The sequence below is a fragment of the Mastigoproctus giganteus genome, chromosome 9, assembly GCF_048544385.1.
Source record: "Mastigoproctus giganteus isolate SK-2022 chromosome 9, ASM4854438v1, whole genome shotgun sequence".
Taxonomy (NCBI): domain Eukaryota; kingdom Metazoa; phylum Arthropoda; class Arachnida; order Uropygi; family Thelyphonidae; genus Mastigoproctus; species Mastigoproctus giganteus.
The window spans coordinates 219290439-219308020 of record NC_143583.1 but is presented as its reverse complement, the minus strand read 5'-3'; the positions used below and the strand labels follow the sequence as shown (position 1 = coordinate 219308020).

At 39.2% G+C, this 17582-nt stretch overlaps 1 protein-coding gene across 1 annotated transcript in view; it reads left to right on the top strand.

Annotated features, from left to right (window-relative positions):
- The window catches only part of shot (dystonin-like protein short stop), a 1739701-nt gene that overhangs the window by 407817 nt on the left and 1314302 nt on the right, over positions 1-17582 (top strand). The window contains exon 19 of the mRNA XM_090380932.1: positions 10116-10230. Within this exon, the coding sequence (XP_090237058.1) occupies positions 10116-10230 (115 nt within the window). The remainder of the gene's footprint in view (positions 1-10115; positions 10231-17582) is intronic.

Sequence of the window (17582 nt, the reverse complement as noted above, 5' to 3'; positions counted from 1 at the left end):
TCAGATGAACTAATGAGACATGTGGCAGAGAAGAAAAATGCATGGGATACATACGAATTAATGGGTGACATGGAAGCCTATGATAGATATAAGTTGGTCTGTAACCAAGTCACAAAGGAGATTAGGCAGGCAAAGGCAGACTACGAAAAATCATTGGCAAAGGATGCAAAGAAAAACAGAAAAGAGTTCTTTACATACTTGAACTTGAGAAGGAAAGGGATGAATCAGATTGGTCCACTGGATATTGATGGTTCAACAGTTGAGGATCCTGCTCAGGTGGCTAACAATCTAAACGAGTATTTTGCATCTACATTCACGCATGAGGAGTTATTCAGGAAGGAGAATGATGTAGGTAAAGTAAACATTGGCAGTGAGCTGGATGATTTTGTAATAACTGAGAGGAAAGTGGAGGAGAGATTGTTGAGGATAAACATAAAAAAGGCACCTGGGGTGGATGGGATCTATCCAGTTATATTAAAGGAGGCAGCAAAGGAAGTATGCAAACCCCTAGCCATAATTATGAGAGCTTCTTTGGACTCAGGGGAGGTACCCATAGACTGGAGATGTGCAAATGGAACCCCAATTCACAAAGGAGGATCAAAGGCTGACACAAGTAATTATAGACCTGTTAGTTTAACTTCTGTTCCAGGTAAATTAATGGAGGCACTGGTTAAAGAAGCACTGCAGGATCATCTAGACAAGAATTCCGTTATAGCTCAGACGCAGCATGGTTTTGTTAAGGGCAGGTCTTGCCTGACCAATTTGATTGGATACTATGATGTAGTCACAAAAGAACTGGATGCAGGGAATAACTTTGATATTATATATTTGGATCTTAGAAAGGCTTTCGATACTGTTGCACATGGAAGACTGCTGCACAAATTGGAGCAGTGTGGCATTGGAGGCAAATTGCTGCTATGGATAAGGGGATGGTTGAGTGGCAGAAGACAGAGAGTGGTAATCAATGGACACTGCTCAACGTGGACTAATGTTATTAGTGGGGTCCCTCAAGGTTCAGTGTTGGGTCCGTTGTTGTTTTCGGTGTTTATGAATGATATTGATGATGGGATATCAAGTTTAATGTCCAAGTTTGCAGATGATACAAAGGTTGGCAGGGTCGTTAAGGACACTACTGACGCTATGCTGCTGCAACAGGATCTGGAAAGGTTGAACAGATGGGCTGAGAGGTGGCAAATGAAGTTTAACATTGACAAATGTAAAGTACTACATATGGGATACAGTAACCCCAGAGCAACGTATCAACTCTGCGGTACTACACTGACAGTGGTGGAGAATGAAAAGGACCTGGGGGTAATTGTGCAGGCAGATATGAAGTTCTCTGAGCAGTGCAGATGAGCTGCAAGAGTAGCTCATGGTGTCTTGTCAATGATATACAGGAATTTTTCTAGCAGGGATAAGGAGGTGATTATTCCCTTGTATAAGGCAATGGTTAGGCCACATCTTGAGTACTGTATACAGGTCTGGAGGCCTCATTTCAAGAAGGATGTAGAGCTGCTGGAACGGGTACAGAGAAGGGCAACAAGATTAGTAAATGGACCAAAGGGTTGCTCTTACGAAGAAAGGCTTAAGTTTTGCAAATTACAGAGTCTGGAGACTAGGCACCGGCGAGGTGATCTGATAGAGGTGTATAAGGCTTTGAATGGTTTGAGCATGCTCAATGCCAATGGGATTCTTCATCTTGCTCAGAATAATCACCTCAGAGGGCATAAATTCAAATTGAGGAAGGACGGATGTCGGATAGATGTGCGGAAATTTGCCTTTGGCCAGCGGGTGGTTGGTTGGTGGAACCGACTTCCATCACTTGTTGTTGAAGTTGATAGCCTAAACAAATTTAAAGCTCAACTGGACAGGTATTTCGAACGAACGGAGGGGTGAAATGGGAGTGGGTTTTTTTTTTTTTTTTTTTTGGCTGATGCTGAATAAGCTTGCTTTCTTGCATCATATGCCTCTACTAATGCTAATGCTAACATGATTTTCCCTTTACAAAACCATGCTGAGTATCCTTGAGAATTTCAATTCAATCCAAATGATCCTGAATTCCACCCTTGATCATTGCCTCCATGATTTTCCCTACTACTGAAGTCAGACTGACAGGTCGATAATTTCCAACTTCACTTTTAGAGCCACCCTTATGTATGGGAGATACATTTGCACTTTTCCAATCCAAAGGAATCTCCCCAGAGTCTAGTGATGCTCGCATAATTAGCCTCAATGGTTCAATGTACTCACTTGCCGCCTCCCTTAAGATTATAGGGTGTATTCCATCAACTCCAGGAGCCTTACTAGTCTGTAGGCTCGAATGTTTTTTCATTAAATAATCTTGCGAAATTTCAATATCATTAATTACATATTTTTTAATTTCGCTCCCACAATTTCCCATTGCCACAAAAGGTTTTTCATTTGTAAATATCGATGCAAAATAACTGTTGAGTTCATCTGCAATGGCAGCTGGTGTATTTAATACTATCCCCTTTCCCTTACGTAAAGGTCCGATCTGGTTTGTCCTGCTCTTCTTGGAATTTATATATGTGAAGAATTCTTTATCCCCCCTCTTTGCTCTGTTTGCTAGTGATTTCTCATAAACTGCCTTTGCCTGTCGAACCTTTTCTGTGGCTCTATTACACATCACCTTGTAGCTGTTATAGGCTTCAGTACTTTTTATTGCTCTGTAACCTTTCCATGCCACCTTTTTTCTCCTCAAGTAATGTGGCAACTTCACTATTCATCCAACTTGGAACCCTCCTCGTGGAGTATTTTTTTAATGGTATATAAACGCATTCAAGGCATCTGTGATTAATGTTTTAAAAGCGCACCACAGTTCAAATGTATTCATTTTCTGCACGATATCTACCCAGTTAATAGAGGCCATGTAGTACCTTAAGGCATCGTAATTTCCTTTTCTGAAATTAAAACCCATTCCTTTGCCTTTTACTTCTGTTACCTCTCTCGTCATCATCCACCGTAGAACTCTGTGATCAATTCCTGCTACTGGTTCCTCTACTGTCAGCCCTGTTATATCTGATTCATGTGTGATTATGAGGCCTAGGATATTCTTTTCTCTAGTACTTTCCCTGACATGTTGATACAAATAACAGTCGTCTAGTTGATTTAAAAATTTTGTTCCCCATGTCGAGTTTCCTTCCCATTTACTTCAATCAATTAGAGGCAAATTGAAATCACCCATAATAAGGCATTGACGCTTACTTGCCCATTCCATTTGCATGTAGAGGCTTTTCTCATAATTTTCACCATCACCTGGTCTGTTGATTACTCCTACTCGCATTATACCTTTGTTTCCAACTATTTCACACAATACAGACTCTATACTAGCATGTGAAATGTCTGAATCCGGGAAGCTATCATCGCACTCAGGCTGCTTCTGATGAGAAGCATTACCTCACCACCCCTTCTATCTACCCTATCCTTCCTAAATACATTATACAAGCCGTACTTAAACTCATCATCTCCAATTTCCAGGTGGCACCACGTCTCTGTAAGCCCTATTATGTCTGTGTTACTTGTTTTAACCAGCAGTTCGAATTCGCTCATTTTATTGAAGACACTTCTAATGTTACTGTACAAACAATTAAGATTTACTGTTCTTGTATATTTAACAACCCTAACACAACCCTTGAAGTTTTTTTAGGCTCTTCCCTGATATTAGCTACCCGCTCACGTGAAACGTGTTTACCCCCAGAACAACTAGATAATATGTCCTGTTGGGGTAACAGATAAGAACTCTTAAGGTATGTGCAAGAGTTACATTGACCAATATTATTAGATATACGTGTGTCAGTATTACCCACATCCCCCCCCCCTAACTAGCAGTTTCCCTGAACCTTTAAGGTATCCTCAATAATACTGGCAAAAACTCTTGCACCACCTTTGTTCAAGTGCATCCCGTCTCTACAAAACAAATTCCTTCTACCTACAAGTGTGGGCCATGCTGATAGAAATTTACCCCCTAAAGCCTTGCAGATTCCTTCAAGTCTTGAGTTAATCCACAAGGCTCTTAACATATAATCCCTCCTATCGTGTCTCGGCTGAATTGCAGACACATAGACATTATGGCCTAGCTCGCGACATTTCCTCAGCATGGTCCTGTATTTTTCCAACAAATCGTCAGATCGTGTACGTTTAATATCATTTGTCCCCACATGAATAATTATATTTTCTTTACCCCCTTTAAAATCTGACAATCTGTTGGTGACATCATCAATAGTTACCCCCAGCAGACATACCCTGATTCTGCTCCACCTGTCCTTATTACAAAAAATATTCCCCGTTTCCCTGACAATGGAGTCTCCTAATAAAACAATGTCTCCTAATTACTTGGTTAAAGGCAGGCTGTTGTTTTGTTTACTGCTATCCGTATGCAGTACTTTGCAGTTGTCAAAGTTAAACTTCAGTTGCCATTTCTCGGCCCATCTGTCTAACTTTTCTAGATCCTGTTGCAGTAGCATACTGTCTTTATTGTTATTAACAACCCTGGCAACCTTTGTATCATCTGCAAACTTGGACATTAATCCTGATATACCGTCATCAATATCATTGATAAATACACAAAACAATGGGCCCAGCACCGAATCCTTGGGATTCACTAATGACATTAGTCCATAAAGAGTAGTGTCCATTTATTACCACTCTCTGTCATCTCCCAATCAACCATCCCTTTATCCATTGCAGTAACTTTCCCTTAATGCCATACTGCTCCAATTTGTACAGCAGTTCTCCATAAATAACAGTATCAAAAGCTTTCCTGAAATCCAAGTGTATGATATAAAATTATTTTTTGCATACAGTTCCTTTGTTACCACATCGTAGTATCCAATAAAATCGGTCAGACAAGACTTCACCTTAACAAACCCATGCTGTGTCTGAACTATTACTGCAGTCTTGTCTAGGTGATTCTGTTTCACCTCTTTAACCAGTGACTTCATTATTTTCCCACGAACAGAAGTTAAACTGACAGGTCTATAATTATTTGTGTCACCCTTCGAACCACCTTTGTGAATTGTGGATATATTTGCACATCTCCAGTCAATGGGGACCTCCTCTGACTCTAAGGATGCTCTCATAATTATGGCTAAGGGTTTGCTTACTTCCCTTGTTGCCACTGGCAACAAGGGAAGTAGATTCCATCTCCTTGTGGTGCCTTTTTTATGTTTAACTTCAACAATTTCTCCTCCACTTTGCCCTCAGTTTTCACAAAATCACTTTGCTCCCTGTTAGAGTTTGATAAACTTACTGGCATTCCCCTCCTTGAATAACTGCTCATGTGTGAATGTAGATTCAAAATACTCATTCAGTTTATCAGCTACTTGAGCAGGATCATTAATAATCGAATGATCTATGTTTAGTGGACCAATCTGATTCATTCCCTTTCTTCTAGAGTTTACATAAGTAAAGAACTCTTTGCTGTTTTTTTTGTGTCCTTTGCCAAAGATTTTTCGTAATCTGCCTTCGCCTTCCTAACCTCCTTTGTGACTTGATTACAGGCTAGCTTATATCTGATATAGGTGTCTGTGTTGCCTGATAATTTATGATGCTCCCATGCATTTTTGCATGAAGAGAAGAAAAATCCCATGCATTTTTCTTTTCTGCCACGAGTCTCATTAATTCATCCAACATCCATTTAGGCTTGAACAGTATTTCTTAGTTGGTATGTAAAGCCTAGTATTCTTGAAAGTTAAGTCTCTGAAGGCTTCCTATTTAGAATTCACTGTTTATTTAGATCAACTTCTGGCACTCCCCTCATTGAATAACTGCTGATGTGTGAATGTAGATGCAAAATACTCATTCAGTTTATCAGCTACCTGAGGATGATCATTAATAGTCACCCCATCTATGTTAAGTGGTCCAATCTGATTCATCCCTTTCCTTCTAGAGTTTAGTATTAGTATTAGTAACGGCCGTATGGTGCAAGAAAGCCTATGGCTTATGCTGCACCAGCCAAAAAAAAAAAAAAAAAAATCCGAACAAAACAATGATAAAAACAAAAATTAAATAAATAAATAAATAATAATAATTAATAAATAAATAAAAATAATAAAATGAAATTAAAAATTAAATAAAAAGGAAATTAATCCTATCATCCTATGCGCTTCCCTTACCCGAAAGTACTATCCAGATGACCTTTGAATTTCCCCAAACTGTCGGCCTCTACCACCCATGAAGGCAACTTATTCCAGTAATTTATAACTCGCTGGCTAAAATAAAACTTCCTGCAGTCCAATCTAAACATTTCCCCGCGTAACTTGAATTTATGTTCCCTAGTTCTAGCATCATTTATAATCTTGAAAATTTTGTCCTCATTCATTTTACTGATGCCTCTCAGAGCCTTAAACACCTCAATCAAATCTCCCCTAAGGTGTCTAGTTTCCAAACTCTGCAACCCACATATTCGAAGTCTTTCTTCATACGGACGCCCTTTTGCCGATCTCACCAGGCGAGTTACCCTTCTTTGCACCCTTTCAAGAAGCTCGATGTCTTTCTTTAGGTGCGGTCTCCATACTTGAACACAGTATTCCAAGTGTGGTCTAACATAGGCCTTATATAATGGGATTATCACGTCCCTATCTCTACTTGCAAAAGTTCGATAGATCATCGATAGGACACCATGGGCCTTCCTTGCAACCTGTTTACAATGCTCAGAGAATTTCATGTCTGACCGTATCGTAACACCCAAGTCCCTTTCCTCCAGTACTGGGTTTAGTTGAACTCCACCAAGTGAATAAGTTATTTTGGGATTACTGTTTCCCAGGTGTAATACCTTACACTTTGTTGGATTAAAGCACAGCTGCCATTTTTCTGACCATTCTTGAAGTCTATCTAGGTCTCTCTGAAGAAGCTCAGCTTGACAGTGATCATTACATTACTGACAGTTTACTTAAGTAACGAACTCCTTGCTGTTTTTCTTTGCATCGTTTGCCAAATATTTCTCATAATCTGCCTTCGCCTGCCTAACCTCCTTTGTGACTTGATTACAGACTAGTTTATACCTGCCATAGGCTTCTGTGTCGCCTGATACTATATATGCATCCCATATATTCTTTTTCTCTAGATAGTTTGAATCAGAGCTGTAATACTCAATACGTTCTGCGTTGGTAATAATATTTGTAAAATAATAAGAGGAGTATACCTCAATGTAGTACATAGAACACTTCTGTATGATACCCTCCAGAAATTAAAATGGAAAAAACGAAAAAAATCGACAACTTACCAGTACACTAGAGTAAAATATAAATAATTAAATAATTAAAAAAACAATTTAACACAATTCAAATCAATATAAAACAATTAAAAATCAAATTAACACAATTAAAAGAATCTAATGAAAATATTCAAAACGATTTTCCTTTCTGAAGCTGACAACGCTTTTCGACCGTATGTCGTGATCACAGGAATGAAAATTACTGAATCGGGTTAAACCTGAAACTTAAATAGTGATCATTTGTCTTCGTGTAAAGGCCCACACATTGGAGATCAAATATGGCCACCTCCTCTTATTATTTTTCAAATATTCTTTTTCTCTGCCACTAGCCTCATTAATTCATCTGACATCAATTTAGGCCTAAACCTTGAACAGTATTTCTTAGTTGGAATGAAAAGCCTAGTAGCCTCCAAAATTATTTCCCTGAAGGCTTCCCGTTTAGGATTCACTGTTGGTAACATCATTAGTTGATCCCACTGTATAGAATTTAAAAACTGTCTGAAACCACTGTAGTCACCTTTACAAAAACAAAAACCTCTTCCCTTTTCCCATGTTGGTAGTTACACCTTTAAGTAAATCCCACATCAGTACTCTGTGATCACTCTCACCTAGTTGTTCCTTTTTCTGCATATTCTTAATGCATGAATAATCATTGCTGATAATCAGATCAAGGGTATTACTCCCTCTGGTTGCCCCTCGAACACGTAGAAAACACTCATCCAGTAAATCCACAAAAGCCTTGCTAGTGTCTGAGTGACCAACCCACAAATTCCAATCAATATCTGGAAAGTTAAAATCCCCCATAACAAGATTTATTGTTATGGGGGATAACAATATTCTGATTTATTGACCCATTCTATTTCTCTGCACAACTGTTCATTATACTCATCAGAGTGATTAGGCCTATAACATTCTCCTACTCTCATTTTCCCTTTCCTGGTGTTTATGTCACACCAAACAGACTCAACATTGCACTGTCCACCCCTTGTCAACTTGATGCACTTCCTTAGATTTTATGTGTTTCTGAACTAACAGCATAACCCCCCTCTTCCCTTTCTGTACACATTGTACTCCCCAAATACCAATTCTGCACTGCTTTTCCAATTCTGCAATTCTCTGATATCCCAACAATATCCACTTTTGATGTCTTGAACAGCACTTCAAATTCATCAATTTTACTTCTAGTTACATGCAAGTATACATGCACTTGTTCTTACTCTTAGTTACCCTAACACAGCCCATATATTTATTTGTTCCATGATGACTCCCAGCAGCTCTAGAAATCACCAGGAACTTGCTCTCTATGTGGCTGTTCATTGCAATAGAAGCAGTGCAAGAATCACTTTCCCCTCTGCCTGCGGCTATCGTCAATCTTTTAGTCTGTGAATCCACCCAATCTAGCAGTTTTCCGACCCATCTAACATTGCCTCGATAGTATTAGCAAATATTCTTGCATCCTTTCAATTTAAGTGTATCCCATCCCTGTAGAAGCAGTCTCTTCTGTTAGTAAGCACAGACCACACTGAAAAAAATTGTACCCTGTGAGCCTTGCACAATCTCTCCATTGCCGAATTGATTGACATCATATACTCCCTCCTATTGTGTCTGGGCAGAATTGCAGACACTTTCAAATTTAACTCTAACTTGCAACGTTTTTTCAGCATTGACCTGTACTTGTTAAATAAATCTGCAGATTTCACAACGTTATCTGGCAACGAATTACCTTCTAATGAATGCAATGATGCAGTGTACCTGTTTACCTGTCAATCAGTGGGTTCGTCCACTAGCGAGAGGGGTGACAGTGTTCCATTGCCCAGGAACCAGATATTCCATCATCTATCCTTTCAGTGTATTTAGCGTAAAGATTTACCATATATGTTAAACAGAAATTTATGCTAACACTACTAATAATTACAATTTGATGAGAGGTTTTGATCCAGACATAACAAGATAAGGCAATAATAGGCAGTGGCTAAATGGTTTTGGGAAATGTGACATTGGTTATTAAATCACTAATTTCTTTGAAACTCATGACTGCAAATTGCTTTAGTTTAACGATACATAACTTAAAAAATGAAGGAAAAACGTTGCATGCAGAACACTTCATTTTTACAAAAATAACTTTGCATTGCTCTAGGGCTTAATTTAAATCAGGCACCTGTCATCATTTTGAGACCTTTGTTGTCTCAAAGTGCGCAAATTTAAAGTATGCCACTGCACTTATGCATAAATGATCCCCTGATTTGTACTTAATTATGTGATACTTGTCTATATTATGATAGTACTCAGTGATGGGTAAGAGGGAAAGGGAATGAATGAAAGGAGAAGGTCGATATCGTAGTGGATTTACAATATCAGTTTTTTGTTCAATTTTCAATTTTGAAGAGTAAAAATTCCACACGAAGTAGATTATACTTTATGGATTAAAAAGGATGATAATGTGTGTGATAGCTTAAACATGGCCTCCTCTAAAAGTGCACCCTTTATGAGGATGGATTCATCCTGACTGTATTTAATATTTGTGACCATTTAACTTAAACAAATAAAGTTTATTTACACATGCACATTGTTTATAGGAGTTCTCCTAATTTTATCTTGATAGTTTTCTGTAGAGATAACTCCATCTTAAGCAAATTCTCACTTGAGTGGTGTGGGGACACCAGGAACCTAACCCTTGTACTTTGTAACTCTACTGTACATTAGTTTTGGTTATATTTTTTCTTAAAACCAATGTTTATCATCAGCATGTCCTTCTACTTTTTTGTCTGGTGTGATGAAGTTTGTGCATTTCTATTTAGATAAAATAAATAAATATTTTAACGAACAATTATATTGGTGTGAAATGTTTCGATTATCTGCTTTTTTCTAAAATTTGTTTTAGTTTGAAAAGAAGTTATGAAATGGTGGTTAACCTGTGGACTACAAAACAACACAGACTTAGGCAAAACATGATATTTGCTACTATTAAAATAGTAAAGTCTTGGGATATTAATCAAGTAAGTACATGTATTATTATTGCATTACTTTAAAACTGTTCAGCATGTGAATTACACACACACACACACACACACACACACACACACACACACACACACACACACACACACACACACACACACACACACACACACACACACACACCTCAAAAAAGTATCCGGAGACCCCTGTTTGCGTATACCATTGCACCTTCCCATAAAAACAGTTGACTCAGACTGGTATATAAGGAAAGCAAAAGAGTCACACAAATTAGTTGTTCTCATCATTAATTGTAATAGTTATTACTATTATTAATTATTAGTAGTAGTCGCACATGATGCAAGAAAGCAAGCTTATAAATCATCAGCCAGAAAAAAAATAAAAAATAAAAAAACCCTCCACAACAGCAGATGGAAGTTTGTCCCAACTATCAACCACCCACTGGCTGAAAACTGCACATCAATCCTGCAACCATTTTTCCTCAATTTGAATTTATATCTCCTCATGAGAATGAGGGGAGATATATATACTTCTAGAATGCCATCAGCATTGATCTTGCTCAATCCATTCAAGAGGATGAATGCCATCAGCCTTGAGCTTGCTCAACCCATTCAAAGCCTTAAACACTTTGTAGGTGCCTAGTCTCCAGATGTCACAATTTGCAGAACTGAAGCCTGTCTTGGTAACTACCCATTCAATCCCTTTTCCATTGCCATTATACAATGGGATAGTCACCACCTTATCCCTGCTAGCAGAGTTCCTGTATATCACATTCAAAATCCCATTAGCTATCCTGTAAACTTACCTTTCAGAGAACTTCATACCTGACTGCACAATTACCCTGGGTATTTTTCATTTTCCATTATGCTAATTGTAGTACCACACAGTTGGTATGTTAATCTGGAATTATTGCTACCATATGCAGTATCTTGCATTCATGAATGTTAAACTTAAACTGTCATTTTTCAGCCAATCGGCCTAAATTTTCTAGATCTTGTTGAGTATATTACCTTGAAACTTAGACATTATGCCTGATATACTTTCCATCGATATCATTAATAAATATAGAAAACAAAAAAAAAAAGGAGCCAGCACTGGTGTAGCTGAGTGGTCAAGAGTGAGAGTGCAGTAGCATGCGTGGCACCTCAGCAGCCAGGTGAGCAGGAGCAGCAGTGCATAGCACACGCTTCTTGATTACACCAGGGTTCGAGCCCATGACCACCAAATACGGAGGATGCAGAAAGGTCAGGGAATGACCACCACATATCCCCGGCCATATCGCTCCGTGGATATGACCACCACATATCCCCGGAGCGATATGGCCCTAGTTGCTAATGCTCCTAAAAACCAAAATAACAACAAACAAGCAGTAGCATGCATTCTTTGAGTGGATGGGTAATACAATTAACATTTGTATTGTTGATTTATTGTAAACTCTACTGAGCTGGTGGTCATTCTGGAGTATAAACACGAACATTAATCCAAGAAAAGCAGTGTCCATTATTAACCACTCTCTATATTCTCCTCAACCTTCCCTTTATCTAGAGCAGTAACTTGCCAATAATGCTAAACTGTTCCAATTTGTATAGCAGTCTTTTATTAGCATTAGCATTAGTGTGCAAACGTATCAATAGCTTTCTTGAAATCCAAGTGTATGATATCAAAATTATGTTTTTCATCCAGTTTCTTTGTTACTGCATCATAATATTGAATCAGACGGGTCTGAGAAGATTGTTCCTTAACAAACCCACATAGTAACTGTAGTATAATTGGATTCCTTTCTAAATAGCATTAGCATTAGTAGAGGTATATGATGCAAGAAAGCAAGCTTATGCAGCATCAGCCAGGAAAAAAAAAAAAAAAAAAAAACTTCCACTTCACCCCTCCGTTCATTCGAAATACCTGTTCAGCTCAGCCTTAAATTTATTTAGGCTATCAACTTCCACAACAAGGGATGGAAGTCTGTTCCACCAACCAACTACCTGCTGGTTAAAGGCAAATTTCCAGACATCTATCCTACACATGTCTTTCCTCAATTTGAATTTATGCCCTCTCAGGTGATTATTCTGAGCAAAATGCAGAATCCTATCAGCATTGAGCATGCTCAAACTATTCAAGGCTTTATACACCTCTGTCAGATCACCTCGCCGGTGCCTAGTCTCCAGACACTGTAATTTGCAAAACTTAAGCTTTCTTCGTAAGAGCAACCCTTTGTACCATTCACTAACCTTGTTACCCTTCTCTGTACTCGTTCCAGCAGCTCTACATCCTTCTTGAAATGAAACCTCCAGACCTGTACACAGTACTCAAGGTGTGGCCTGATCATTGCCTTATACAAGGGAATAATCGCCTCCTTATCCCTGCTAGAAAAATTCCTGTATATCATTGAAAAGACACCACGAGCTACTCTTGCAGCCAGTCTGCACTGCTCAGAGACCTTCATATCTGCCGGCACAATTACCCCCAGGTCCTTTTCATTCTCTACCACTGTCAGTGTAGTACCACCGAGTTGATACGTTTCTCTGGGGTTGCTGTTTCCCATATGTAGTACTTTACATTTGTCAATGTTAAACTTCATTTGCCACCTCTCAGCCCATCTGCTCAACCTTTCCAGATCCTGTTGCAGCAGCATAGCGTCAGTAGGTCCTTAACAACCCTGCCAACTTTTGTATCGTCTGCAAACTTGGACATTAAGCTGTATATACCATCATCAATATTATTTATAAATACAGAAAACAATAATGGACCCAACACTGAACCCCGAGGGACTCCTGTAATAACATTAGTCCACAATGAGCAGTGTCCATTGATTACCACCCTCTGTCTTCTTCCCCTCAACCAACCCTTTATCCATAGCAGCAATTTGCATCCAATGCCACACTGCTCCAATTTGTGCAGCAGTCTTCCATGTGCAACAGTATCAAAAGCCTTTCTAAGATCCAAGTATTTAATATCAAAGTTATTCCCTCCATCCAGTTCTTTTGTGACTGCATCATAGTATCCAATCAAATTGGTCAGGAAAGACTTCCCTTAACAAAACCATGCTGTTTCTGAGCTATAACTGAAGTCTTGTCCAGATGATTCTGCAGTGCTTCCTTAACCAGTGCCTCCATTAATTTTCCTGGAACAGATGTAAAACTCACAAGTCTATAATTACTTGTGCCAGCCATTGATCCTCTTTTGTGAATTTGGGTCACATTTGCACATCTCCAGTCTATGGGTACCTCCCCTGAGTCCAAGGAAGCTCTCATAATTATGACTAAGGGTTTCCTTACTTCCTTTGCTGCCTCCTTTAATATAACTGGATAGATCCAATCCACTCAAGGTGCCTTTCTTGTGTTTATCTTCAACAATTTCTCCTCCACTTTACTCTCAGTTAATACAAGACTTAGTTTAAGTTGAACTTAGAGAGATTTTGTATTATTTAGTGTCAGTAATGGTATCCAATTCATGTGTCGGACAAGTTTTTGCAGCTCCAGCGAATGCTAATTCTTTAATTATATTTAGCCATTTTATTGACTTAATTATTATATTAAATTATTTTCTATAAGTAGGTTATAGATATAGTCAAACTCCTTGGTTTATTTTGAATTTAAATAGTGCGATTTTGAAAGATAAGTAATACTTAGTGACTCTAGATTTACCATTCATAACTTGCCGCCATTGTTATATGATACAATGTATATCTAGAACTGCGACCGGGCTAGCCGGGTGGGTAAAGTGCTTGCCTGGCAACCCAAAGGACGCGGGTTTGAATCCCTTCTCGGGCTTGGATAACAGGAATTGCAAAAGCTTAGGGAAGTGCATTATAGTCACAGAAGCTGATGCGCAAACAACAGAAAAAAAAAAATAAATAAATAAAAAATCCCAGACTAGATAGCATAAGGTTTAACATAAAAACTAAATAGCAAAAACCAAGCCAATCGATATGCTGGAAGTCATAACTATATTCCTCAAACGATTCGTGCACAACAAGTGCCCGATGGCTCGGCACATTGTCATCTTTTTAGCATTAGCATTGGCATTAGTAGAAGCATACGATGCAAGAAAGCAAGCTTATGTAGCATCAGCCCAAAAAAAAAAAAAAAAAAAAAAACCCTACCATTTCATCCCTCCATTTGTTCCAAATCCTGTCCAGCTCAGCCTTAAATTTATTTAGGCTATTAGCTTCTACAATGAAAGATGGAAGCCTGTTCCATCAATTAACCTCCCCAATGGCTAAATGCAAATTTCTGCACATCTATTCTACAACTATCTTTCCTCAATTTAAAACTGTACTCAGGTTCTTAGTCTGAGCAAGGCGAAGAATACCATCAGCATTCTCAACCCATTCAAGGCCTTATACAATTCAGTCAGATTATCTCGCAAGTGATCTGACTGAGGTGTATAAGTCCTGTGCTTCAGGTGCTGCAATTTGCAGAACTTCAGCCTTTTTTGGTAAGAGCACCCCTTTGTTCCCCTCATCAATCTTGTTGCTCTTCTTTGTCTTGTTCTAGCAACTCTACATTCTTCCTAAAATGAGGCCTCCAGAACTGTACACAGTATTCTAAGTGTAGCCTGACCATTGCCTTGTATAACGGGATTTTAACCTCCCTGTCCCTGCTAGCAAAATTCCTATATACAAAGGGTACTAGGAAAGTTTTGCAATACAGCTTTGTTTATTTAATTTTTTCAAAGTAATTTCCTCTACATTCAATACACCTCTCCATCCTCCGAAACCAATCTTTAAACCAGTTCTGCCAAGTTTCACTAGGGAGTAAAGCACACTCGTTGTCCTAAGCCCGTAGAAGGTCCTCATCACTGGAAAATCGCCTCCCTTTTAGCTTCATTTTCACATGCGGGAACAGTGCAAAGTCGCAGGGAGCAAGGTCTGGACTGTAGGGAGGGTGCTCTAGAAGTTTCAGTCCTGTCGTGGTGAAATATTCGGTGCAGGCTTTGGCGCGGTGAGCTGCAGCATCATCGTGATGGAGGTACCAGGTGTCCATTCTTGACTTTGGCCGCAGGTTCTTCATAGATCCAATGACTTTAGGCAGGCATTGTTCAGTATACCACTTAGCTGTGACTGTCTTCTGCGTGTCCAAAACGACACGTTCCACAATTCCACTCGATTTGAAAAATACAGCTATCATTTTCTTCTTTACAGATCGGGATTTTCTGACAATTACGGGTGTGTCGTCATCATCAAAGACCCAAACTTTGTTTTGAGGCTTGGTCGGCAGATCGTAATAGTACAGCCAAGTCTCGTCACCTGTCACGATGTTGTTCACATACCGAGATTGTCCCTTATCAAACTTTTTTAACATCTCCCGGCACCAAGTCACACGTCGTGTCATCTGCTCTTCAGTCAGTTGATGCGGCACCCAGAGAGAACAAAGTTTCTTCACGTGCAAATGATCTTGCAGAATCGAACGAATTGCTGGTGCATTTAGGCCCAAAGTATCCTCTATCTGTTGGTAGGTCACTCGCCTGTTTTCGTCAAGCATTTTCCTCACAGCAGTAACGTTTTCCTCCGTAACTGACGTTCGTGGCCTTCCCGGCCTCTCAGAATCCTCCAGAGTGAAATTTCCCCTTTGGAATTCTCTATACCACCTGAATATCGTTGTACGATGTGGACAATCATCATCTAGTGCAAGAGTCATTTCTTCTAAGCACTGGTCTATGGTTAAACCACGCACGAAATTATACCGCAAAACTGTCCTTATCTCATTTCGTGACCACGATGCCATCGCAAGCACTTTACACTCTCACTACTAATGAATAACTGAGCCCATCGATTTGGCGCGGCGGCTACTATTCACGTATGAACATGTCTCAACATGCAGCAACAAGCAGCTTCCTGTGATTCATTGTTGCGTCATATTGCAAAACTTTCCTAGTACCCTTTGTATCATTGAAAAGACTCCATGGCCTGCCCTGGCAGCCTGTCTGCACTGTTCAGCGAACTTCATATTTGGCTGCACAATTACCCCCAGATCTTTCTCACTTTCCACTTCCCTGAGTGTAGTACCACCCAGTTGGTACATTTCTCTTCGGTTAATGCTACCCATGTGCAATACTTTGCATTTGTCAATGTTAAACTCCAGTTGCCACTTTCTAAGCCCATTTTCCCAAATTTATCTAAATCCAGTTGGAGTAGCATACTGTCATTACTGTCGTTAACAACCCTGGCAACCTTTGTATCATCTGCAAACTTGGACATTAAACCTGATATATCTTCATCAATATCATTGATAAATATGCAAAACAACAATGGGCCCAACGCCGAACCCTGGGGAACTCCACTAATAACATTTGTCCATGAAAAGCAGTGTCCATTGATTACCACTCCCTGTTGTCTCCCACTCAATCATCCCTTTATCCGTTGTAGCAGCTTATCCTTGATGCCATATCTCTCCAATTTGTACAGCAGTCATACATGTGCAACAGAATCAAAATCTTTCTTGAAATCCAAGTATATCATATAAAAATTCTTTTTGGCATTCAGATCTTTTGTGACCACATCATAGTATCCAATCAAATTGGTCAGATAAGACCTCCAATTGACAAACACATGCTGTGTCTTAACTATTACTGCAGTGTGGCAGTAATAGTTAACTAATAGTAATCTATGCAGTCTTGAAAGGGTCTAGATGATCCTGCAATGCTTCTTTAACCAGTGATTACATTATTTTCCCCGGAACACAAGTTAAACTAACATGTCTGTAGTTACTTGTGTCACCTTTTGAACCTCCTTTGTGAATGGGTGATACATTTGCACACCTCCAGTCCATGGGAGCCTTCCTTATATTTAACTTCAACAATTTCTCCTCCACTTTACTCTCAGTTATTACAAAATCACTTAGCTCCCTGTTAGCGTTTGATCAACTTCTGGCACTCCCCTCATTGAATAACTTCTCATGTGTGAATGTAGATGCAAAGTACTCATTCAGTTTATCAGCTACCTAAGCATGATCATTAATAGTCACCCCATTCTTTTTGGCATTCAGATCTTTTGTGACCACATCATAGTATCCAATCAAGCCCCATCTATGTTAAGTGGTCCAATCTGATTCATCCCTTTCCTTCTAGAGTTTACATAAGTAACGAACTCCATGCTGTTTTTCTTTGCAACCTTTGCCAAAGATTTCTCATAATCTGCCTTCGCCTGCCTCCTTTGTGACTTGATTACAGACTAGTTTATACCTGCCATAGGCTTCTGTGTCGCCTGATACTATATATGCATCCAATATATTCCTTTTCTCTGCCACTAGCCTCATTAATTCATCTGACATCCATTTAGGCCTAAACCTTGAACAGTATTTCTTAGTTGGAATGTAAAGCCTAGTAGTCTCAAAAATTATGTCCCTGAAGGCTTCCCGTTTAGAATTCACTG